The following is a 24,693-nucleotide window of genomic DNA, read 5'->3' on the forward strand; positions in this document are numbered from 1 at the left end:
TGAAGAGTCTTGCCCCTCCTTGTCTTACCTTGCCTGCCACCTCCGTCGAGCCGTCGCCAGAGCAGCGGGTGCCGGGAAGAAGAGGAGAGAAGAGCGAGCCTAGGGAGAAGGCGAGAAAAAAGCGAGAGCGTGGAGGGAGAGAGAAAAACTCACCGTCGCACCCGATTCCTCCGTCGCACTCATGGCCGGCAATGTTGTCGTTGTCGAGGCGGACCCTTGGGATCCGTCGGACATCACCAAGGAGATGCTCCAGTCGCTTGTCGACGGTGGACTCCTCCGCCCGGTGACCGACCCTAGTAGTCCGGAGTGGATTGCTCCGTACGACGAGCTGGAGCCGAGGCCCCATGACGGCTACGTCGTGAGCTTTGTCTCCTTCCACGAGCGCGGCCTCGGCGTTCCGGCAGACCGATTCATGCGGGCGCTCCCGCACTACTACGGCGTGGAGCTCCACAATTTTAATCCTAACTCCATCGCTTAGGCGGCTATCTTTGTTGCCATCTGCGAGGGGTATTTGGGGATCGCTCCCCATTGGGATTTGTGGCTCCACCTGTTCCGGGCAGGGCATACTACCAAGCCGACGGGCACGTCGGGCAAGAGGAAGGCATCGAGGGCCGAAGGCTGCACTCTCCAAGTGCGTTAGGACCGCCTGCACCTCTACATCCCGGCCCAACTCGCGTCCTCCAACCGCCGATGGTACACGAGTTGGTTCTACCTCCACAACGACGACGGAGGGCTTCCCCCTTATACTGGGCGGATCATGGGTAGTTGCCTAGAGAAATGGAAGTGGGGTGTCCCGAAGGTCGACCAGCCCAAGCTGGAGCCGCTCCTGGAGGGGCTGGCGAGGCTGTGGGGCCATGGCCTCACCGTCGCTGTGGTCGTGGCCGCCTTCCACCACCGGAGGGTGCTGCCGCTGATGGCTCGGCGGTGGCGGCTATTCGAGATGAGGCCGGGTGAGCTCGTCGAAGGCACCCGGATGTCTTCCTCCACCCTCTCCGACGAGGAAATTCATCGTCGGGTGGGGGAGACGGTAGACGCGAAGTTGAGGGGCGGCAACCTCACCCCCTTCGCGATGCAACCGTTGCGGGGGTTCCTTTCGCTGGTAAGTCGAGTGCCGCTGTAGCCTCTGAACCTCCTCAATCTCCCTTTATCCCTTGTTTCCTTATGAGCGTTTGTCATTTCTTTAGGGGATGAGGGACGTGCGCTCCTCCCCACCGCCCGTTCCCAAGGACGCGGGGCAGCGAGTGATCAACCGCGCTCATGCCGACGCGCAGAAGAAGCGGAAGGATGCTAAGGCGGCGAAGCGCACGAAGCACATCCTTGCGCGCGAGGCGCTGGATAAGCGCCGCCGTCAGCAACGGAAGGATGGTCTCCCGTTGGAGGAATCCCTGTCGACGTCGTTGTCGACGGAGGCCTCGGACGGGAACGACAAGGGCGAGGTAGGGCGAGGCCCCCTAGACCACCTTCCTGACATCGTGGAGGTGGCGCCCAGGGCGTCGGCAAGTAGCCCGGCACCCCCGGGAAGGGGAGGAGAAGCGGACCCGGGGCCGGCGGTGCCCCCCTCCGGGGCTAAGACCGACACGCCCGAGGCGCGGGCGTTAGGCAAACGCGCCGTCAGCCTGGTAAGCTCGTCGGTCGCGGCGGAGCCGGTGGCGGTGAAGGCGACACCACTGGCCCCGCAGAGAACCGAAGGGGCATCGGGGACCGCTGAGGACCGACCGGCGCCACCGCCGCCGCCTCCGCCGTCGTGGATGAGGTTTGCTGTGGTGAAGCTGGGCTGCCCTGTTCAAAGTAAGTGTATTTTTGGCTGGGCTATGGTGTCTTCCGTTCGCCTTTTTGGTCTCGCGCTGACCCTATAGGTTAATTTTCTTTAGTCAGAAACGGCCTGCGGACGACCTCCCCTTGGCGCCCCTTAAGGCGCTCAAGGCGAGCCCCGGCTCCTCTGCCCACTGGGTGGCGGAGGCGTAAGCCGCCATCCAATGCGGCGCGGCGTCGGCGAGGGTCAACCCAAAGGAACCGGTCGCCCAAGGAGGGGTTGCCGAGGCGGCCCCTACACGGTCGGATAGGGCCATCGTACCCTTTGTTGCCGAGGCTCCCGGGGCCTCTGGGGCTGAGGCGAAGGAGGCCCCTACGCCCATGACCGCCGAGACCGTAGTGTCCATGGTCGGCGTTTCTATGTCTGCCGAGGCCACAATGACGGAGGCCGGAGCCCCTGAGACCGCCGAGGCCGTGATTGCAGAGGCCGGAGCCCCCGAGGTCACCGCGACCGTCGTGATGGCGGCGAGGCCGTCTGTGTAGGAGGCAGAGATGTAGGCGGCAGAGGCCTGGGCCGTGCCCTTGGCTCAAGGCCCGCCGTTGTTGCGGGAGAGTGCTCGGGAGGCGGAGGTCTATCCGATCTCCTCCGATGACACTTCCCGGGCATGGGAGGTGGTCGGCGTTGAGGAGACCAATGCCGTGGAGCAGCCGGCGCCGCTCCTAGACGAGGGAAGCTCGGCCCTCGTGTGGGTGCGACCCGAGCCCCGCGGGTGGGATCACCCGCGGGTACTGTGGGGGAGCCGGGACGACCCTGAGGGGGAGCCTCTGTTCGCCCTCGAGGACACGGCCGAGGGTAGGCGCTGGAGTACCTTCGAGCAGTACCGCGAGCTAGCGGAGCGGTCGCTATGGACGGCGCTATCCGTGGTGGCCGACGAACTACCCAGAGTCGCCCAGGTTCGTGTTTTCCTTTCTCGCGCGACGTTATTCTTTCCTTGGTTTTGTCGCAATCGACGACCTCTGCTCTGCCTCCTCAGGAGCTCGAGACCCGGTCCCTCGGGAAGTCGGTCTTCCTCCGGCGGGAGAGGGGAATCTGGGACCAGCTTCAGAGGCAGAGGGGCCTTCTTGCCGATGCTAACGAGCTTCTGTCGGCACGAAGCGCGAAGGTGGAGGACCTCCGCCTTTGCTGTGCCGGTGCGAAGGTCGAGGCGGCCACAGCCCAGACGTGGCTCGCTCCCTTGGTGATGCGGATCAAGGAGCTGGAGGAGGAGCTTACCCGCGCCGTCAGCGATCGGGATGCCTTCAGATCCTGGGCTAAAGAAGCGACGGCCTCGGGCAAGGCCCTCGCCAGGCAGCTGGGGGCAGAGGAGAGTATGCACCGGCTGACCATAGGCGCTCTGAACGAGGCCCTTGCTGCGGTTGAGGCCTCGCAAATCGAGGCTGTGGTTTTGAGGGGGACGGTCGAGGGTGAGTTTGAGTCCCCTTGTTTTGTTTTCTTCCTCTTATGTTCACTCCCTAACTTCCTTGTATGACACAGAGCTGGGGAGTGAAGCTTTCAGGGCGGCCGAGGCCTCTCGAGTTGAGGCCCAGTGGTTGAAGGAGAAAGCCGAGGCCTGTCAGGCCGAGACCCGACGCTGGGAGCTGAAGGCCAAGGGTGAGCTCCATGGGCTTCTGTCCCTAACTTAGGTTGTTTCTTCTTTGACTCGACCTTATTCCATTTTCCGTGGTGCAGAGTCTGAGGCGAAGATCATTCGGGCCACCGAGGCTTCCAGCGCGGTGTAGACGGTGCTCGAGACCGAGATCGGGGAGCACGAGGCGCTAAAGCGTGCTGCCCTTTCCGCCTGTGAGGCCCTAGAGGTCGAGGGGGTTCAGTCGGGCAGCTCCCTTGGGAGCCGCTTGATTGCGCTGAGCAGCCAGATGCGCGAGCAGCTTCGAGGGGCGCTGCACACGGGTGTCAAGCGGGCGATGGCCGTCATCTCCTCTCACTACCTTGGCGTCGACCTCCCGGCCATCAATGATGGTTATGTTCTACCTGATGATGACGAGGAGGCCCACGCGGTGGTCGCGAAGCTGCTAGAGGTGGCGGAAGGCCCTGGCACGGCGCTGGCAACGCTCTTTGAAGATGAGGTGGTTCCTCCCCTGCCATCTGCCGGTGCTGGAGGCCCTGAGCCTTAATCTGGGCCCCGGGGGCTATGTAAAGATAGAATGGGGGTTATTTTTGTATCATAACATTTGTGGCCGTCGAGGCCTTTATTTCTAACGTATTTGTGTTTCTTAGTTGTTTTTCTCATGTTTCTGAGCCTTTGCCCTATGTTGCTTCTGATCAGATTTCATTTGCAAAACACCCCTGTGGGGCCTAAGCCGTCCCTTGAGCGAGAGGTAGTGAGGGAGTGCCGTAGCCCGGGGGCGTAGGCCGTCTCGTGACTCTACCGGCCTCTTGCTTAGGAAACAGACCTTGGTTCGGCGAGTCTTTACAAATGATTCGTCAGAACCTGCTAGAGACTTGGCATAGGATTTTTTTCGAAAAGCAACTAAAAAATGGTGTGTGGGACCTAGGGGGAGTCCCCCATCTAGCCCCTGAGGGAGGCTTGGTTCTGCTGAGGCAGAGCCGAGTCTCCCTTGTTGTGTTTATTGTACTACCGAGACCTACGGTGGGCTCGGGGGGTTTCTCGAAAAGTAAAGACCAACTAAAGAGTGTTTTTTAATTGTATTTCGAGAAACGACATATACAATGCTTGGAAATTTAGGGATAAAAGCGACGTAGCTGTTCTATGTTCCAAGTGTTGGTGAAGATTTCACCCTTTTCGTTGGCCAGCTTGTAGGTCTCGGGCTTCAGGACTTGGGCAATGATGTACGGTCCTTCCCATGGCGGAGTCAGCTTGTGGCGACCCTTGTTGCTCTGTGCTAGCCTCAACACCAGGTCGCCTACCTTTAGGTCTCGGCCTCGAACGCGTCGGGCCTGATAGCGCTGCAGGCTCTGCTGATACTTGGCCAAGTGTAGCAGCGCGACGTCTCGGGCTTCCTCTAGCTGATCGAGGGCGTCCTCTTAGGTTGTGCGGTTGCTTCGTTCGTTATAGGCTTGCAGCCTCGTGGAACCATATTCTAGGTCGGTGGGGAGGATGGCTTCGGCCCCATAGACTAGGAAGAAAGGCGTGAACCCCGTGGCTCGGCTTGGAGTGTTTCTCAGGCTCCAGATGACCGACGGGAGTTCAGCGAGCCATTTCTTGCCAAACTTTTTCAACCGGTTGTGAATTCTTGGCTTGAGGCCTTGTAGGATCATGCCGTTGGCACGCTCTACTTGGCCGTTGGTCCTTGGGTGTCCTACGGCCGACCAAGCCACACGGATGTGGTGGTCGTCGCAAAACGTCAGGAACTTTTTGCCGGTGAACTGCGTCCCGTTGTCGGTGATGATGGTGTTGGGGACCCTAAACCGGTGGATAATGTTAGTGAAGAACAGCACTGCCTGCTCGGATTTGATTCGATTGATCGGACGGGCCTCGATCCATTTGGGGAACTTGTCGATTGATACCAGTAGATGGGTGTATCCCCCGGGGGCCTTTTGTAGAGGCTCGACCATGTTGAGCCCCCACACGGCGAACGGCCATGTGATGGGGATGGTTTGTAAGGCCAGAGCCAGGAGATGTGTCTGCCGAGCGTAGTACTAGCATCCTTCACAGGAGCGTACTAGCTGGGTAGCGTCGGCGACCGCCATCGGCCAGTAGAACCCTTGGCAGAAAGCGTTCCCTACGAGCGTCCGAGGCGCCGCATGGTGCCCGTAGGCGCCTGCGTGTAAGTCCCAAAGCAGGGTTTGGCCTGCCTTAGAACTGATGCATCGTTGAAGGACACCTAAGGGACTTCGCCTGTATAATTCGCCATTGTAGAGGGCGTAGGTCTTGGCTCGGCGTGCAAGCCGTCGTGCTTCAGTTCGGTCATCGGGAAGCTCCCCCCGATCAAGCCAATCGAGGAACGAGACTCACCAATCCACGTCCTGATCAGTCTGTGGAGGTTCAGCGTTGACTTCCATGACCTCGGGCTCGGCCGAGGGGGTCTTGGCAGCAGAGGGGGCATCGGGCTTTGCCATGGGTTCCCCAGGTGGGCCCTCCTCTGCTATCGAGGTGCAGCCGATGGAAGGTTTGTGAAGGTCTCTGGCGAAGACGTTTGGGGGGACCGGGGCCCGTGCCGAGGCCATCTTTGCTAGCTCGTCGGTGGCCTCATTATACTTTCACGCGACGTGATTTAGTTCGAGACCGTCGAACTTGTCTTCTAGGCGTCGTACCATTTTGTAGTAAGCCTCCATTTTAGGGTCGAGGCAGTTTGACTCCTTCATCACCTGATCTATGACGAGCCGCGAGTCGCCTCGGACGTCGAGGCGTCGTGCCCCAAGCTCGATGGCGACTTGTAAGCCATTGATGAGGGCCTCGTATTCGGCCACGTTATTGGAGGCGGCGAAGTGGAGCCGCACCATGTAGCGCATGTGTACTCCGAGGGGCGAAATGAAGAGCAGACCCGTGCCTGCCCCGGTCTTCATCAGGGATCCGTCGAAGTACAGGGTCCAGCACTCCGTCTGAATTTGAGCAGGTGGCAGTTGGGTATCTGTCCATTCAGCCACGAAATCGGCCAAGACCTAAGACTTGATCGCTTTTTGAGGCGCAACGGTCAATGTTTCCCCCATGAGCTCGACAGCCCACTTGGCTATCCTGCCCGAGGCCTCCCGTTTATGAACTATCTCACCCAGGGGGAAGGATGATACCACAGTCACTGGGTGCGACTCGAAGTAGTGGCGCAGTTTGCGCCGGGCCAGGACCACGGCGTAGACTAGCTTCTGGATGTGGGGGTAGCACGCTTTGGTCTCGGAGAGCACCTCGCTGATGAAATAGATAGGTCATTGGGTAGGCAGAGTATGTCCTTCTTCCTGCCTCTCTACTACTACGGTGGCGCTGGCCACTTGGGTTGTTGCGGCGACATAGAGTAAGAGGACCTCATCCATGGCCGGGGGTATTAGAACAGGAAGATTGGTGAGCAGCCTCTTGAGTCTGTCGAGGGCTTCCTCGGCCTCGGGGGTCCAAGAAAAACGCTCGGATTTTCTCAAGAGTCGGTACAGAGGCAAACCTTTTTTGCCGAGGCGCGAGATGAAGCGGCTCAGGGCCGCAAGGCATCCCATGACCCTCTGTACTCCCTTGAGGTCTCTGATTGGTCCCATGCTGGTTATAGCTGAGACCTTCTCTGGGTTGGCCTTAATGCCACGTTCCGAGACTATGAATCCCAAGAGCATGCCTTGGGGGACCCCGAACACACACTTCTCTGGATTGAGCTTATGCCCTTCTCTCTAAGGCATTTGAAGGTTACCCTCAAGTCATTCACGAGATTCTCAGCCTTTCTGGTTTTGACCATGATGTCGTCTACGTAGGCCTCGACGGTCTGCCCGATGTTGTCGCCAAAAACCTGGGTCATGCATCGTTGGTACGTGGCACCCGCGTTTCTGAGGCCAAAGGGCATCGTCATGTAGCAGTACATGCCGAACGGTGTGATGAAAGAAGTCGCGAGCTGGTCGGACTCTTTCATCTTGATCTGATGGTAACCAGAGTACGCATCAAAGAAAGACAGGGTCTCGCATCCTGCGGTGGAATCAACGATTTGATCGATTCGAGGTAATGGGAAGGGGACCTTTGGACAGGCTTTGTTTAGACTAGTGTAGTCTACACACATCCTCCATTTCCCATTTTTCTTCTTGACTAAAACGGGGTTAGCCAACCACTCTGGGTGGGACACTTCCTTGATGAACCCGGCCGCCAAGAGTTTCCGTACCTCCTCTCCGATGGCCCTGCGCTTTTCTTCGTCGAAGCGGCGCAGGCGTTGCCTCGCCGGTCTAGATCCGGCCCGGATGTCCAGGGCATGCTCGGCGACCTCCCTTGGTATGCCCGGCATGTCTGAGGGACTCCATGTGAATATGTCGGCGTTCGCACGGAGAAAGTCGACGAGCACGGCTTCCTATTTGATGTCGAGGGTGGCGCTGATCCTCAGCGCTCGGTCGTCGGGGCAGGCGGGGTCGACCAGGATGAGTTTGATGGTTTCAGCAGGCTCGAACGCCCCCGCGTGACACTTGGAGTTAGGCACCTCGCCACTGAGTTGGTCGAGGTGGGCGATGAGGGTCTCGGCCTCCGCAAGAGCCTCGGCGTACTCGATGCACTCGACGTCGTAGTCGTATGCATGTTCGTACGTGGACTCGATCGTGATGACACCATTAGGGCCTGGCATTTTGAGCTTGAGGTAGGTATAGTTGGGCACTGCCATGAACTTGGCGTAGCACGACCGTCCCAGAATGGCGTGGTAGGCTCCCCCGAACCCGACTACCTCGAAGGTGAGGACTTTCTTGAGGTAGTTGGAAGGGGTGCCGAAGCAGACAGGAAGGTCGATACGCCCGAGGGGTCACGTGCGCTTCCCTGGCACGATGCCATGGAAGGGTGCAACGTCGCCTCGGAGCCTCGACCGGTCGATCTCCAAGAGCTCCAGGGTGTTGGCGTAAAGGATGTTGAGGCCGCTGCCTCCGTCCATCAACACCTTGGAGAGTCGGGTGTTGCCGATGATCGGTTCGACGACCAGTGGGTACTGCCCGGGATTCAGAATATGGTCGGGGTGGTCATCTCGATTGAAGGTGATCACCTCTTGAGACCAGTCGAGGTACTGGGGGGTGGCCACCTTGATCGAGAAGACCTCTCGGCGTTCCCTCTTGCGCTGCCGCGCCGTAAGGCATGCCGAGGGCCCACCGAAGATCATGAAAGCGTTGCGTACCTCGGGGAACCCGTCGTCCTTGTCTTCGTCCCGACCGCCGGTGCCCTTCTGCTTGGTGTCGTCGTTGGGGAGCCCGAGCCTGGCGTAGTAGCGCCGCAGCATGGTGCAATCCTCGAGAGCGTGCCTGACCGGGCTCTGGTGGTAAGGGTAGGGTTTCTTGAGCATGTCATCGAAGGGCCTAGGGCCTTTGGGGCCTCGGGGATTCTTGTGCTCTGTGGCCGCGACTAGATCAGCCTCTAGGATCTCCTGCTTCCCCAGGCGCCCCTTTTTCTTTTTCTTAGGGAGGTGGGAGGCTGAGGCCTCGGGGGCCTCTTCCCTCCGCTTACCCTTGGTGTCGGCGTCGGGGAAGATGGCTCCGACAGCCTCTTCACCTGAGGCGAAGCTGGTGGCGATGTCGAGGAGCGCGGCAGCAGAGCGCAGGACGTTGTGACCTAATTCCCGGACCAAGTCCCGACAAGTGGTGCCGGAGAGGAAAGCCTGGACGATCTCCGAGTCGCCGACGCTGGGTAGCTCGGTGCACTGTTTGGAGAAGCACCGGATGAAGTCTCGGAGAGACTCATCCGGCTTCTGGCGACAGCTCTTAAGATCCCAGGAATTCCTAAGGCGCACGTATGTGCCCTGGAAGTTCCCGACGAAGATCCTAACCAAGTCGCGCCAGTCATGGATTTGCGAGGGGGGGAGATGCTCGAGCCAGGCTCGTGCCGAGTCTGACAAGAGCAAAGGGAGATTGCGGATGATGAGTAGGTCATTGTCCACGCCACCTAGCTGGCAGGCCAGGTGGTAATCGATGAGCCAGAGTTCTGGGTTGGTCTCGCCGCTGTACTTCGCGAGATTGGCCGGCTGTCGGAACCAGGCGGGGAAAGGAGCAGCGCGGATGGCCCTGCTGAAGACCCAAGGGCCTGGCGGCTTAGGGAAGGACTGCGGTCCTCACCACTATCGTAGCGACCGCCTCGGTGTGGGTGGTAGCCCCGAGCGGGCCCCTCGTTGTCGTGGCGTCGTCGCCTGCTGACCACCTCATGGTCTCCCTGCACCTCGCGTCGATTGCCGAGGCGGTCCAGAAGCACGGGGATCCTATGGGCTATTGGCGCTCGGTCGGGCTCAGGACAAGCCGGGGCTTCCCTGTCCTGCCGAGGCGGTGCTGTGAGAAGGTTTGAGGCGCCCCCGTGCCATCGGGAGGTGGAACTCTCAGCCTGCTGAACCGCAACGGTCTCTAGGAGATCGCGGAGCTCGCCGCGGACCCGCCGCCCCTCCGCGGTAGAAGGCTCGGGCATTGCGCGGACCAGCATTGCTGCAACCGCGACATTCTGGCTGGCGCGATTGAAGACTGGGGGTTGCTCGCTCCCTTCGTCGTCATGTATACGGTGATGCACATCGCGGGCTCTTCGTCGGGCTCCCCTGCCTTCACCGCGGCCTCGCTGTTCCTGTTCGAGAGAGTCCTGAAGCTACTGCAGAAGGAGTTGGTCTTGTTCGACCTTGGCCTAGAGCTCACGGAGCTGCTCTAGGTCTGGGCGCTGAGGTCGTGCAAGAGCGACGTTCTCATTTCATGCGGCCGGCAGGACATTGCTTGGGGGTGTGACGGCGCCCGCCCCTAGATGAAGTGGGGAGCGGCTACCTGCTCCCTCATCCTCTTCGCCTACCCTCGGCATCCTGAGCCCGACGTGGAAACACTCGCGAGTGGGGTCGTAAGTGCCTTCATCGTCGGAGTTGAAGCAACCGAAGCAGTAGTTGCTTGTGGCCAAGAACTGTCGCAAAGCCCCAGGGTCGTGGAGCCCGGAGAAATCCACTCCGGGCCATGCCTCGTCCTCATCTGGAGAGTCGGCATGGGTGCTTAGGTCAAGACCGAAGCGCTGGCAGCGCTCTGAGGGATCCTCGTGAGTGGCAGCGTATGCGTAGGCGTAAGAAGCGGCGGCATTTCTCAACCCAAAGGGGTATGAGGATGGTGCCATTGCCAGACTCTGCTCCGCTGGGGTCGGTTCTTCGGGGAGTGGTGGAGCGGAGCTTGACGATTGGGCGCCATCGCAGGCCACCGGCGATTTCCCTTTGTCCAAGCTCAGGCCAGACAGGTCCCCGGCCAGGGACCCCGTACCAACAGCTGGTCGTAGGATATCGGCGGGGAGTGGCGTGCCGCCCCGGGTTCGCGTAGCGTCGGGGTGGCCCTGCTCGCGTCGTGCCTGGCGAGCGCGGCGAGAGCGGCCGCCCAGGCGCCGCCTGCACCTAGGCTGCCGGTGCATAACTTCATCGTCGGACGGCGGGGCTCAAGGAGTGAGGAGTACCATGTCATACTCATGCCCTAGAGACATGAACTCTAGGCTCCCGAACCAAACTACGGTGCCGAGACGCAATGGCCGTACCGGGTCTGCCATCCGGAACCTGCTGGGATGACGAAACCGACACGCAGCGCCCCTACCTGGCGCGCCAACTGTCGGTGTTTCAGACCGGGGGTCCTCGACCGACTAGTGAATTTGTTCTGCGTGCTCCTGATTTCGGATGGTGATGCAAAGAGACACAAGGTTTATACTGGTTCGGGCAATCGGCGCCCTACGTCCAGTCTGAGGGATAGAACTTGTATTCCTTGCACCGAAGTGCTCATAGTAGAGGATTACAAGCTAAGGGAGAGAGGGAACTAGTCCCAGGTCTTGGTAGGGTGTGAGTGGGCCGTCTGAGATGTTGCTCTCAAGCGGCTGGAATGTGTGCGTGTGTGTATGTGTTATCCGGTCTTTTTTTTCTCTCCCCTAAGAGACCCAAGTCCTCTCCTTTTATAGTTGAAGGGAGGACGAGGGCAGTACATGTATCACTATGCGACGTCGTGCCAATAGGAGTGGCACGTCCAAACCCTGTGGCCCGTTCCGGTGGCGGTGTGGCCATAGGAGCGATCCATCCTTGGAATACTAGAGCGGCGTGGTTGTCCCATCAGGTCCTATGCGTCGTGGGAGCCCGGGAATGTCTCGGAGCGGACGTGGCGGCAAACGTGCAAGCCCCGGTGGACAGATTGTGCGCGAGGCTGAGGCCTGGTCGGTGCCGAGGCCTGTACTGCGGTGGGGGGGTCTCGGCAGGCACGAACCCCAAAATTATCGAGGCCCCGGTGTACAGTGCCGAGGCCTTGAGCGGGCGGCGGGTCATGGGTGCAGCGTTAGGACACAGTGGCCGGTAACCCCCGTCATACCCTGTCCCAGGCGCTGATCATGGACACAGTGCTGGGACACAGTTACCGGTAACCCCCGTCATACTCTGTCCCAGGCGCTGATCGTGGACATAGTGTTGGGACACAGTTGTCGGTAACCCCCGCCGTGCCCTATCCCAGCCGGTACGGCGCTGATGCGACTTCGGGTCGCGTCGGCCATTCTGTGACGTTGAGCCGCTGTCCGGCTGAGATTGCGGGAGTGGTTGAAAGTATTAATGAGACGTGACGCGCTGTCGGGAGGGTCGGCCGAGGCGGGGGGCGACGGACCGCGGACGAGCCGGCCTCGAGTGACACGGAGAATGAGGCCTCGCGCGAGACGGAGATCAGGCTCCTTGCCGAGGCCTCGCGCGAGAGGCCTCGCGCGATACGGAGAACGCGCTTCCTGCCGAGGCCTTCCGTGGAGAGCCTCGGGCGGGGCGGAGACGACGTTCCTTGCCGAGGCCTTCCTTGGGGAGCCTTGCGCGAAGCGGAGTTGGCGTCAGGATGCCGAGACCTCCCGCTCAAGGCTCGAGGCGAGGAGGGGGAGGACCCGGTGGGCTTGGTCGTAGCGGGTGAGGGGCCCACGACTTACCTTCTAGCTTTTTCTTTTTTGATGAGACTTTAGCAACCTATTTTGATGTTTTGCTTGGGGTACCCCATTCTAAGATACCCGACACTATCCAGCGCCTCATCATAGTCATGAGTCTGCGCCAGAATCCCCCGCATCTTGACTTGCCATAGCGAGAACCGCGTGTCGTAGTTCAGCAGCGGAAGATCGAACTTTATCGACGTCGTCATGAACCCTAACAGCAACCAAAGCTCCGGTACCACTTGTTATGAACGACGTATAGGAATATGAAGTAAAGAATTAAGCCACAGAGGAGACACACGATTTAACGTGGAAACCCCCTCCGATGTGAAGGGAAAAAACCACGGGCACCAGCCAGCAACAATCTCACTATCTCAAGAGTTTTGGGTTACACGCCTATGGCGGCTTACAAGAGAATCAAGTCTCCATGAAACCATAGCAAGGGTGTATATACCGTACCTCCGCTTCGCTCCGTCAGAAGCCCGGCCTATATCCTGGAGTGAATTTGGAACAACTCCAACAATATAAAGTGCTACTCCAACAAGGTAGAAGGATAGGTAAAGAATAAAGAGTAGAAAAGAATTACCTATACAAATGTATAAGAGAGAAAAAATATATAAAATTGGTTAAGATAATTTAGAAATAGTATATGATTTCTGATGTAAAATTGTCTTCTAAAGTGAATTATTGGAAACTGTCGGAGATGATCTTATTTCTTTCTCCCATTACTTTTTGACGAGCTGGAAAACTCCATGATTTTGAAAAAAAAAATATTGGGAACTCTTGGAGATGCTGTACGCAGGGTTCTATCAAGATAATTGATAATCCAGTTGAAGGATCTACATCTACCATCCATATTTTTTAACCAGGAAAGGGCTCTAACCTTTTTCATACTAGTAATATAAAGTGCTACTCCTTACTATATTCATTATCTTAAAAGCATTCCACAAAGCAGGCTCTACTGGCATGGAATAACCGATCTGCCTTGCACGAACAACTTTGGTTGATTGAGGGCAGGGCCAATGGAAGCGGACGTTCTATAGTGGTTTCAGGCAGAACAAACGCCACATGATGGAATAGCATACCGAGACAATTTATCTTCCAACGCGAGCAGTAAAAGAGCAGCCTCGAACTTCAACTGTATATATTAATATATTATGTTACACTGAGATCATATACCCATTTTGTATATCTGTTGTAGCCTATGCTACCCGTTTCACCGAGGAACTACTCTCTTGCTCTAACGTTTGCTTCAATGTCCTTGACCTCTTCGTCAGACCAGGGCAGTGTTGCTTCTGCAGGCCACTAGCTCAAATGACATGAGAATGCCCGGGTCCAGGTGGAGTTTGTGGCAGCACGCCCCGTTGGCGCATTAGACAAGGGCTTGAATTGATGCGTTTTTTTTAAAAGAATTGACGCATTTGTTAAAGGTGGCAATCAGCGTTAGTTTGGCACGGCCTTAACGCTGGCTTTTGCTCGGCACCGGCCAACGAAAAGCAGCACACCATATTTTATCCCTCTGTTCTAAATTATAAGTTGTTTTAATTTTTTTAATACATTATTTACTATGTATTTAAATATAATAATATGTTTAGATACACATCAAAATAGATGATAAAAAAATCAAAATGACTTATAACTTTAAAATAGCAGGAGTATATACCAGGGCCAAAATTAAAAGCCTAAAACGTGAAGCGGAAAGCCAAAATAAAAGGTCCGGACGGACGCTGCGGTTGCCCGTCTTGAAGTGTCAACCTCTGAGTCCTCGTCCAACGTGGCAACGACAGCAACATCGAACAAAGTCGGCGGCGCCCTCGGCCCTCACCCGCGTCTCGTCAAAAAGGCTATCAAAGCGATCGCGCTGCGCCTCTACCCCTGGTCGCGCTGGAGGTGAACCGAGCGCAGACCGACGCGCACCACGGCCGCCACGCCGAACCGCTGCCTCTTTTTCCAAAGGAAAAATTGGTTTCATACAGTTGAAAAATCATGAGATTCGAAAAATACCACTAAAAGAACTCCGTTACGTAAAATAGCACGGAAAGATAGAACCGTTATCCGAAAATAGCATTTTGTCATGTTTGTAGTTAACAACGTCAACACTGTCGATTCCTGTCCATCTAATAAAGGCAAAAAAAAAAAAATTCCAACTCCCAGCTACTCAAGCCGCACATGGAAGATGTAGGGCGGCACCGGCAGCAGCTGGCGCACGCGGGACGGCGGTGTCCGCATTGAGGAGGGCATCTCGGCAGCTCGAGCAGTGCATTGCGGCGGCGCTTCATGCGCGTGGCTGGCTGGTGGTGTCTCGCTTGCGGGCGCGCAGTGGCTCGAGTAGCGTGGCCCGACGGAGGTTCGCGCACGCGCGACAACTTGAGTAGGGCGGTCTGGCGGCTGCTCGTGCTCCGGCGCGCGGTGGCTTGAGCATGGTGGCCCGACGGGTTGCTCGCGTATAGGTGCGCGGCAGCTCGAGCAGGTTGGGCGCGAGCAGCGGCGGCCGAGCGTGAGCAAAATCACCGGCGAAGATTAGGCCTCCTGAATCCGCGCAGCATGAAATCGAAGAAAACGCTATGGAAACTTATAAGCCGACTTATTAACCATAGTATATTATTTTTCTCTCCTAATAAATCAGCCATACAAATCAGCACAAACGGCTTATAGACCAGCCAAATAGAGCCTCTGTGGTGTGGAATGGCTCGGCGGCCGCTCGTGCAAGTGTTTTTTTTTTCAGTGTGACCAACGTCGGACTGGTGCTCACGTGGGAGAAGGAGGAGCAACGGTGGATTCACGTGGTTAACCCAAACCGTGATAACCGTGATAGAATGGTAGTTTTATTATTTTTTCGGTGGTATTTAACGTGGCTTGATATTTTAGCCCGAATCTCGTCATTTTGGATGCCCAATTTTCACATTTCCAAAAGCCAAACCACCACCCGTCCACCCCCCATTCTCTCTCTTTCCTTTCTCACCCCCGTGCCCCGTCTCGCCCCGTCTCGCCTCGCCGCCGCCGCCGATGGGCTCCGGGGAGGAGCCGTCGCAGGTGCGGAGGGCGCTGGTGGACTCGCTCGCGGGCGCCATCTCCGGCGGCATCTCCCGCACCGTCACCTCCCCCCTCGACGTCATCAAAATCCGCTTCCAGGTCCTCCCCCCTCCCCCCAACCTCTCCTCTCCTCCCGTGGTACATTTTCCGGCCGGGCTGTCGCGGTGCTGCTCGCTGGGGCACCACCCGCTGTTTGTTCGCAAGCTAGGTATCGTAAATTTGTGCGGTTGGGATCACCTGGGGGAGTTTTTGAGGGTCTTGGCGTGCCTCTGGAGAGGCGGTAGGTTCGGTGTTTGTATACTGGAAGCTGTTTACCTCGTCTGATTCGCGCCTGCATTGCGTATCTGCAGGAATTCGGGGTATGTGAGTGCCTGCGGCTGCGTTTGTGTCCGTTTTTGAGCGTGGGATAGATACTGGTTCGATCAATTCGGAAATGGATTAGGTATATGTAGTATTTGAAGTCACGAGGTACACATGGATTAACTGATTAACTGCGTGGTTTGGGAGCGACTTCGTCTCTGCGCTAACTGCTTGGCATGCTGTCTATTGATTTAGGATGATGTTGCCAGTTTTAGCTTATTTCCTTGTTGTGGTAGCCTGTCTGGGCATTACCTTATATGGTCACCGTACATTTAGCAGAAATGTTGATGAGTTCTACTGTTTTATGAAAGTAAGGGTGGGGATTGCTGTTTAATCAATTAATTAACTTTTGCAACCTCACCGGAACTGCTTTGTAATAAGCTTACCAAATGCCAATATTCATTTGGAAACATGCTTTTATTATGTGTAACCTTGATAAGAATCTCTGGATGTATGATTGATTATGGTTTTGAGGGCCCTGTTTGTCAGATAATGAACCGTTAATATCACTTTCTTAGTTTGCGCAAATTGGAGGTCTTCATTTTCTGCAAATATACCAAGAAATAATTAAAATTTATTTGACTAGGAGACAGTAAGATCGGAGTATCGGACTATTATGTGACAGAATAATTTTGTACCTGTACTTTTTACTCGACATTATTGCTTTCCCACTAAAATTTCATGATAGTATTTTTTTACTCGATATTATTCCTTTCCCACTAAAATTACATGATAGTAATGAAAACAGCACAGATGCCATCGGGCGAAATGAAACTTTGCCCTTTTTACTACATTGTAATCTTTTACATATTCTATTGGTCAAGGCGTATCCGTTTTGGATGTTCAGAGGCTTCTTCATTATTCTCTGCAGGTTCAGTTAGAACCCACAACCTCGTGGGGCATTCTTCGAAGGGATGTATATGGACCTTCCAAATACACTGGGCTTCTGCAAGCAACCAAAGATATTCTCAAAGAGGAAGGTTTACCGGTATCTGCTTTGCCTTGAACACTTCTTGGCTAATGCCATATTGAGCTATTGAGAAACAGACTAGTACAGATACTGTTGCTCTTGCACTTGCATGCCTCTATATAATAGGTTAAACTAAACAACATTGCACAGGATACTGGTACTGTTGCACTCTAACTGTGTCTTCTTACTAGGTAGAGTCCTGCCCTATAGTCTGGAATTGGAAGAATTCTGATTTTCCTTTTAGCAATCCATGTCTATTTGAGCTTTGTTTGGACAGAAATGTGTTTGGATTTTCCACAACTTCCAGTCTTTCACATTCCCATCTACTTGTTAGACACTGTCAGGTGGCTTTTCATCTAGACATGGACATATCGATATCTCACAACTCAATGAAGCTTGCTTGGCTCTCAACAAGAAAATCGTCTAAGTTGTGGCAGTAAAAATGGGGTCATGACTTATTTATGTTCTGATGTAGAATACCAATGTTTCCAAATAGTCTAATCGACCGTAGTCGCCATGACACCGACCAGGCCGACTAATCGTGACTAATTATGACTATGCCATGGCACCGATAAGGCTGACTAGTCACAGTTATTCGGATGACTTGATAACCTTGTAGAATACATACTCACCATGTCCTTATGTCACACCTATAATGATATTTACGTTTTACTCCTGAAATCAATGATGCTAAAACCATGATGTTATATTTTTGCCTGTAAAGGATATGTTAATATATCGCATGCAAAATAAGTGAGGTGTTACTCAAGAAGGAAAGAAAGCATAGCCGAGGTCACCGGTCACCCTATGCCACACTATAGCTTTGCATCCATCCAGTCTTTGTTCTGTTTCTTGCCTTTCTTGTGATCTGTGATAAGTGAGGTGTTTCTTGCCTTTCTCACTATTAGTATATTAATCTGTATATATGTTCTTACTATGCAAGATTGTTACATTTCAGGGATTTTGGAGAGGAAATGTACCAGCTCTGTTGATGTATATGCCATATACAGCTATACAATTCACTGTTCTACACAAACTAAAAACATTTGCTTCTGGTTCATCTAGAACAGGTATCTTGTCTGCATAAGGCACCCATACAACTTCATTTGTTGCTGTATACTGTATTAGTTGCAAGTTGCAACAGTCATTCCCCACACCTTATGATAAGGCTTGCAGTAGTTTTCTTTCTTCTAGTGACTGCGTTCTGTGGCAAAACATGCTAAATCTTATTACCTGCACATTATATCACTCGTGCCAGAACGTGTGCCACCATAGAGGAAAAAAGTACACCTAAGCTTAACCATGGTGCTCCTTTGACATTCAGTTGCTCCCATCACTTCAGTTTCAATGAATGTGCCATTTTTGTCATTCTAGGTGTTCTCAGGGATCCTATTTTCAATTTTTTGTTTTCTTCTGACAAAATGGCAGTTACAGTTCCACTAAAACTGTTTTTTTTTCCAGTTCTGTCGTGTCATTCTCTTGGTTTGCCCCATATTCCACCTTTTGGATCTTTGACGATTTCTTTATTTATGTATGATTAAACCAGGGATTATTTTGTAGTACACAACTAACTTTGGAATTGTTGGCTCATGTATCAAACTGTTGACTTCCATAGTAGCAGTGTTTTGATGTGGTTGCATCCATTATAGAAGTTGACAATGCCATGACCATAACCTATTTTTACTTGAATGGCAGTTGTTCAGATCAGTGGTGTGCACAATTTGGTGTTAGTTGAATGATTTGAACATTTCCCCAATCTCTCCTCTTTATAACTGATGCTTTTTGAATATGGTACCTTCAAAGTTAGTTAGCTGTTGTAACTCATCTCACTGCCATATTAAAAAAATCATATATATTGTTTAAAATTAAAGAATTGTTATGAGTGTATGCATCTCTAAATCTTATTTGATCTATTGGTCTTTCTCTCTCTCAGAGGATCATTTGCATCTGAGCCCTTACTTATCCTATGTAAGTGGAGCTCTAGCAGGATGTGCAGCAACTCTAGGGTCATATCCATTTGACCTTCTGAGGACTATTCTTGCATCGCAGGGTGAACCAAAGGTAAGTCTGATATTACCTTTGGTCTACAAAACTTAGGTTTTTTTTTTTTTGTGTGTGTGTGTGTGGAACACTTGTGGCATGTTTTGTTGTGTGTAATTGATTGGAGTGATGAGGACTTTAGGGTTAGAGACAAGTGTGTGTTTGTGTGATTTCAACAGGAAGGGAATCGGGGAATTTGTAGGTCCAACACCCACTATTTCAAAATTCAAACCTATAGAGGGGTAGTAATTGGAAGGTTATTGCTGTCTGAAGATGAATGGATGCATCCCGACCCTTCATAATTACTTAAACAGCTAAACTAGTGTCTTATCAATTTCCCGTCCCCTTTGCCAAACAAGGTGCTGGGCTTTATATTGAACTTTCTACGCCCTGTCTCATGAATAAATCATAAACTTGTTCTTTAGTTATGACTCTGTTAGCTTGGTTTCGGAACTGCTCATATTCTTAAAGACCTGATGTTTTAATTTTGAGGCCGATGTAGTTCCTGGAGAATTTTTGTCCCGTCACTGCAAATATTTGAAAATATTATGTATTATTTTGCTTCTTATTAATGGATGCCATTATGCATGCAATTCTTTGTTGAGATTTTCTTCTACCATTTCAATGTCAATGTTTTCGGCACTTCTGATGCCACACAGGGTTTGCTGATTCAGAGAACTGTACTTTTCTCTGTAGGTTTACCCCAACATGAGGTCTGCATTTGTTGATATAATAAAAACTCGTGGTGTTCAAGGGCTTTATTCTGGTCTATCTCCAACTCTTGTTGAAATCATACCATATGCCGGTTTGCAGTTCGGTTCATACGACACTTTCAAACGCTCGATGATGGTAATGACATTAAACTCACAGTTTTTGCATATTGCATACTTATATAAGTAGAGTTCCTTCTTTTTTTTTTTTTTTTTTTTTTTGCGAAAGAGAGTTCCTTCTATGTTGAATACATGCTTGTCAAGAATACCAAATACTTCTATGAATGCTGGTGAAATTTAGTCTTCCTGACTGTATTTTCTGCCATGCAGACATGGAACAGATATAAATATTCACATCTTAACTTTGGAAGCGAGGATGACTCAGTATCAAGTTTCCAGCTATTTCTTTGTGGGTTTGCAGCTGGGACATTTTCAAAGGCTGCATGCCACCCACTTGATGTTGTAAAGAAAAGGTTCCAGGTGATTTTCTTGTCTTGAAAGCAACTGATTCCTCCAGTTGCTTTGTGGTATTTAGATATAGGCAAATAACTTGATACTGCATAGCTTTGAGGCAGTCATTGTGGTTTATCATTCTATGGTTGTCTGTCTGTTGTAACTACTTAGGAGTATAAAGTCCTTTATATATAACATTAGCAGAGTCCTTTTCTATATGCACTCATGTACTGTATATTGCCCCCATGGGGCTATTATTCAACACAAGTGCTAAAAAATGACTCTACTAACATATACATAAAGGACTCTACTCGTAACACACACCATGGTCCACCAGGCCAGTTACCATTTCCTAATTAACTATAAAGGCAGCTGCAGGATATACCGTTTCTTTACTAAATTAATTAGGGATATACCGTTTCTTTACTAAAATAGTTAGTCCTTTCTGGCTTAAAACAAAACAAAAACTTTTCATGCACCCTCCAAATTAGATAAACTCATTACTGGTATTTGGATCTTCTCTCTTGGTCATGCCAAACATTGCAACTTCAACTTTGACAAAGGATGAAGTTCGACCACTTTTTTTTTAATTGCTCGCGCGAATGTGTGTATGTTATAAACTATGGTCTTGTCCTTCAGTCATGTCACTATGTGAAATTTATTTGTATAGAATATCTGCACCCATTCAAGTTAATAATAGTAGTCTCTTTTGTTCACTGGGCATGTTTTGTGTCAGTATGTTTCTGCTGACTTACTGAAGACATTTATTTCCATACCGTTATATTTGCTTGTTGCCACTTGCCAGTATGACAGTATGTGGTATACTGGTATACCACTTCATTGAGGAATGAGTTGACCTTAGTGCCTCTTAGGCGCAAATGCCCATTTAGGTTGGCAATGAATTACTTGAGAATGAGTCATGGATCGTAATAGATTTCTTCATGCCTTATGTTATACTCTGTATTTATCTTGAGATTGCTAGCGATGGGATGATCAGGTTTCCTCGGTCATAATGCAGATTGAAGGACTAAAACGCCATCCAAGGTATGGAGCTCGAATTGAGAGCAGCACATACAAGGGCATGTACCATGCCTTAAAGGAGATTGTCGCAAAGGAGGGATTTGGAGGCCTTTATAAGGGCCTTTTCCCCTCTTTGGTGAAATCGGCCCCTGCTGGTGCTGTGACATTTGTGGCATATGAATACATCTCAGACTGGTTAGAGTCGATACTGATGTGAAAATCTTCAATGCAGTAATACTTTATCCCCATTTTTTTTTCTGTTGCTGTCTATATTCTTTCTCCATGCTGTTGTACACTTGTGTCTGGAAGAGGCTGCAGTTCCATTGGATCTTGCAGTCCATACGAGGTTTGGGAGCCTGCTAAAATCAACTGGATGATTCATGCTCGTAAGCTCCTCTCATGGGTTTTGGCAAATCATTAGACGTTACACAAATTGGCAATCGAGTTGATCACTGAAGATTTGCATTTCTAGATGTCTACGCACTGAGGCCTACTTTTTTCTGCAAACCTAAAGTTTTATGTTTTTTGTTGTTGGTGTGTGCATGCTAGTTCACCTTCAAAGCAGTGATAGAACCTGAAACTGATTTGCAGGATAGGGAGCAAGGCAGGAGTTGAGTGAGTTCATGTTGGATCATGGAGCTGTCAGGATACCATGACGAAAACTTTTTGCATACCCTGGACATGGAGGGTGTCCAGGTCAATCGTGAAGTGCATACAATTCCTAGAGATCTGATACATGTAAAGTCTTACATAGAAAGAGCTGTTTTGTCGTTTCTTATTCTTTTCCCCAATTGCCTAATATGGTGGTAGGGCATTCGTTGGCGTGTAAAACAAGGCTGAGTAAAACTAACACAGTGATCGTGACACATCACTCATGACGAAAGTCAAAAGCAGCCGGCAGTTTTGTTGGGATCGTCATACGAATCTTTTTTCGGCTGTAGACATGCCATATCAACTACAGCTAGTACGAGTAACAATGTATGCCACTCAGATGGCTCATGCTTAATGGCTGTCGTAATTCTGCCGGACTTTCGGTGATATAGATGGCAGTTGCATTGTATGCTATACGCTTTCTGAAGGCATTGCTATTTTATATGTGCTGGCAAAAACCTGATGGTTGCTGAACCGAGCAGATCGTACTTGTCTACTTGAGCTATGGATGATCATGTCTTCGCAGCTTTCATGACTTATTATTATTATTATTATTTGTTTCGCACGTGTCGAGCGGTAGACATTTCTTCTGCAGTCTGGCTAATCTTGCGTGAGATATCGTCCGAGGCGAAACAGTGTGTTGCCTTTGCCTGACCTGCGAACTGCGCACGGCAGAAGCAATGAATGTGAGTTCACCGCAAATGTTACATGGCCGTATCTCTTTGGACCTTAATTCTTGCTGTCGGGTATATAAACCCGGGTCCCACGTGGACCAGTTTTCCTGCAAAGGTTTGGCCCAGTAGATGAACGCTGTGAACGAACGCGTAGCTCTTAGGCCAGCCTAAGAGCTTAAACGACTGGCCAAAAGGACGATTCAATCTTCGACCGGAAGGCCTGACCGAGGAGGAACGACGCCCGCTTCCGATTCCAGCCCGTCTCTCCGACCGAAGCGCTCGCTTCGGTCTCCAGCCCGCCTCCGGACGGCCTCTCCGACCGAAAGGCCTGGCCAAACACCACTTCCGACTCCGACCCGTTTCTCCGACCGGATGCACCGAACCCCTACTTACAACTCCTCTCCGTCTGGTGCAATTAGAGCCGACTGGGACCAAACCGACCGGGGACGCCCGCTCCGTAAGAACCAAGAAATAGACGAAGAAAGCAAGGCAGGGCACCCAAGTCAACCGCAATACCGAGGACCGTACCCTATACACTTGTAGGACAGTACCCTGTGACCTCCCTGACATGACAGAATGCAAGCAATGTTGTAGGCGTCGACATTTTCCCCTATAGTATTATGGACGCCATTAACTCCCATATGGTAAGCCCCCCCCACATGCCTCTGGACATCGACAGTGTTGTGGACGCCGACATTTACCGTACCAGACGAACATAGTAAAAACCCCTTGCACGCCTCCGGGTATCAACAGTGTGGCAGGCGCCGACGTCTGCCATATCCGAAGAAGACAACGCAACCTCCCACGTGCATCTGATATTCAACAGTATCGCCGGCGTGGGCAACAAGGCTTAGTAGCATACATACTCTCTCCCTCTCACTTGTAAGGCCATCCCCTTCATCTATAAAAGGGGATGTGCTCCCTCCCAACAGGTATATTCATTCAGATCGATCAAGTTCACTAGTACACAACAGCAGAACCACCAGGTTCAAACCACAAGCACACGCTTGAACACTTAGCTCATAGCGGCCCCGTCACTCTCGACCCTTCCGACCAGAGTCCGACCAGACCTCTTGTACCCCCCATCTTTCTCCTTTCTGTTTGTAACCCCACTGCAAACTTTATGCACCTGAGCTCAGGAATAAAGTCACCGACTCACTCAAACTGGACGTAGGGCACGTTGCCTGAACTAGTATAAACCATATGTCATTGAGTGCTAGGCCACCTTCGATCACAACGTACGACAAATATTTACATGTTGGTCACTTTCTGCACCGACAGTTGGCGTCGTCCGTGGGGAAGACGCTCTACGTTCAACACTTTTTGGTCATCAGATGACCCACTTTTCCACCACCTTCGCCATGGCGGGCTCAAGCGATACTACTCGCTTCGGCTCACTGAAGTTTCCCACACTCCCACCTGTTGGGATGTGGGTTCCATCCGTCTTCGAGCCATCCTAGGACTTCCTCTTCGGAAGCCTGGACTTCGTCGCTAACCGGCTCAGCATACTACACCTCCGCGAAGAGGCACTTGTTCCGGCGCCCGTCGGAGGGGTGCCCTCCATCGGCTCCGGGACGCACGAAAACTTCAATGATGAGGCATCTGCGCTTCATTCCGAGCAAACTCTCTGCTCAAACCCTATTTTGAGTAATATGCATACTGTTATTTACTCTCTATTTACTATCTCCCGTAGATTATCTAGAGGGACCATATTGACCGCACCATGAACACCGTACGATCGGTTCCTCTACGGCCTCACGTTCCCCATGGACGCGTGCGCTCAGGGGATCCGAAGGACGCTGGCGCCATCCCCTCTCACATCCAAATTCATGGGAATGGCGAGATATGCTCCTACCACTTTCCACGAACTCCCAAATGATGAGGGTGAGAGCGACGGCTCCAACATCGGCGACGTGGCACCTAGCCACCATCCGTCCTGGGAGTGCGCTATGGCGAACGCTCTGGGACAACCACCTATGGTTACGGAGTCTGTGCAGACTTACACCCCTCTGGGCCTGCGTGCAGGGGCCCTCGTGTTTGCACAAGAGCACACCGAGGAACTACGACAACGATGGCAGAACCAGCCACCGCCTGCACCGGCGCGCTCGGTGCGGCACGTTGCGTCCCATGCGCATGACCCGACGGGCGTCGCCCAGGGTCACGCCCGCCCGGTCCCCCATAGTTCGCTCATGCTAGCTAGAACAACGCTGCTGCAGCAATGCTCCTGTGCGGTGTTCCCGAGCCCGTGGACCCCCAGGAGCGAGCGGTCTGCTGGAACCTCCGGGTGCTGGTAGAAGCCACCACCGTTCAACAGGCGGAATGCTCCACATCATGACTCTGACATGCACCCTCTCTTCCCACCAGGGGAGTAGGGACGTGCCAGAGGGATCGCACTATCTGCTCACCGCAACAGCCACCATGTGTGGCTCAGGAGGCAGCGGTCGCACCGCGGTTCGACCTGGCGCCTGCTCTACACTGACCGTCGGTACGTGAAT

At 52.6% G+C, this 24,693-nt stretch overlaps 1 protein-coding gene across 3 annotated transcripts; it reads left to right on the forward strand.

Moving 5' to 3' along the window:
- Positions 1 to 15,200: 15,200 nt before the first annotated feature.
- Positions 15,201 to 22,019, forward strand: LOC136453985 (mitochondrial thiamine diphosphate carrier 2). Of its 3 annotated transcripts, none has more exons than XR_010759096.1 (8): positions 15,201 to 15,419; positions 16,552 to 16,668; positions 17,609 to 17,720; positions 18,584 to 18,711; positions 19,387 to 19,539; positions 19,731 to 19,880; positions 20,872 to 21,259; positions 21,465 to 22,019. XR_010759096.1 is itself a non-coding variant. In XM_066454537.1 (8 exons), exons 1-7 carry the CDS (start codon positions 15,294 to 15,296, stop codon positions 21,088 to 21,090), a joined length of 1,005 nt encoding a protein of 334 aa, XP_066310634.1. In that variant the 5' UTR covers positions 15,201 to 15,293; the 3' UTR covers positions 21,091 to 21,104; positions 21,465 to 22,018. The 3 variants fall into 3 exon arrangements, 2 of the variants coding, with proteins under 2 accessions (XP_066310634.1, XP_066310635.1); XM_066454537.1 differs by having other exon boundaries at positions 20,872 to 21,104; positions 21,465 to 22,018; XM_066454538.1 differs by having other exon boundaries at positions 20,872 to 21,068; positions 21,465 to 22,017.
- The last annotated feature ends 2,674 nt before the right edge of the window (positions 22,020 to 24,693 follow it).

The sequence above is a fragment of the Miscanthus floridulus genome, chromosome 5 (assembly GCF_019320115.1).
Source record: "Miscanthus floridulus cultivar M001 chromosome 5, ASM1932011v1, whole genome shotgun sequence".
NCBI lineage: Eukaryota > Viridiplantae > Streptophyta > Magnoliopsida > Poales > Poaceae > Miscanthus > Miscanthus floridulus.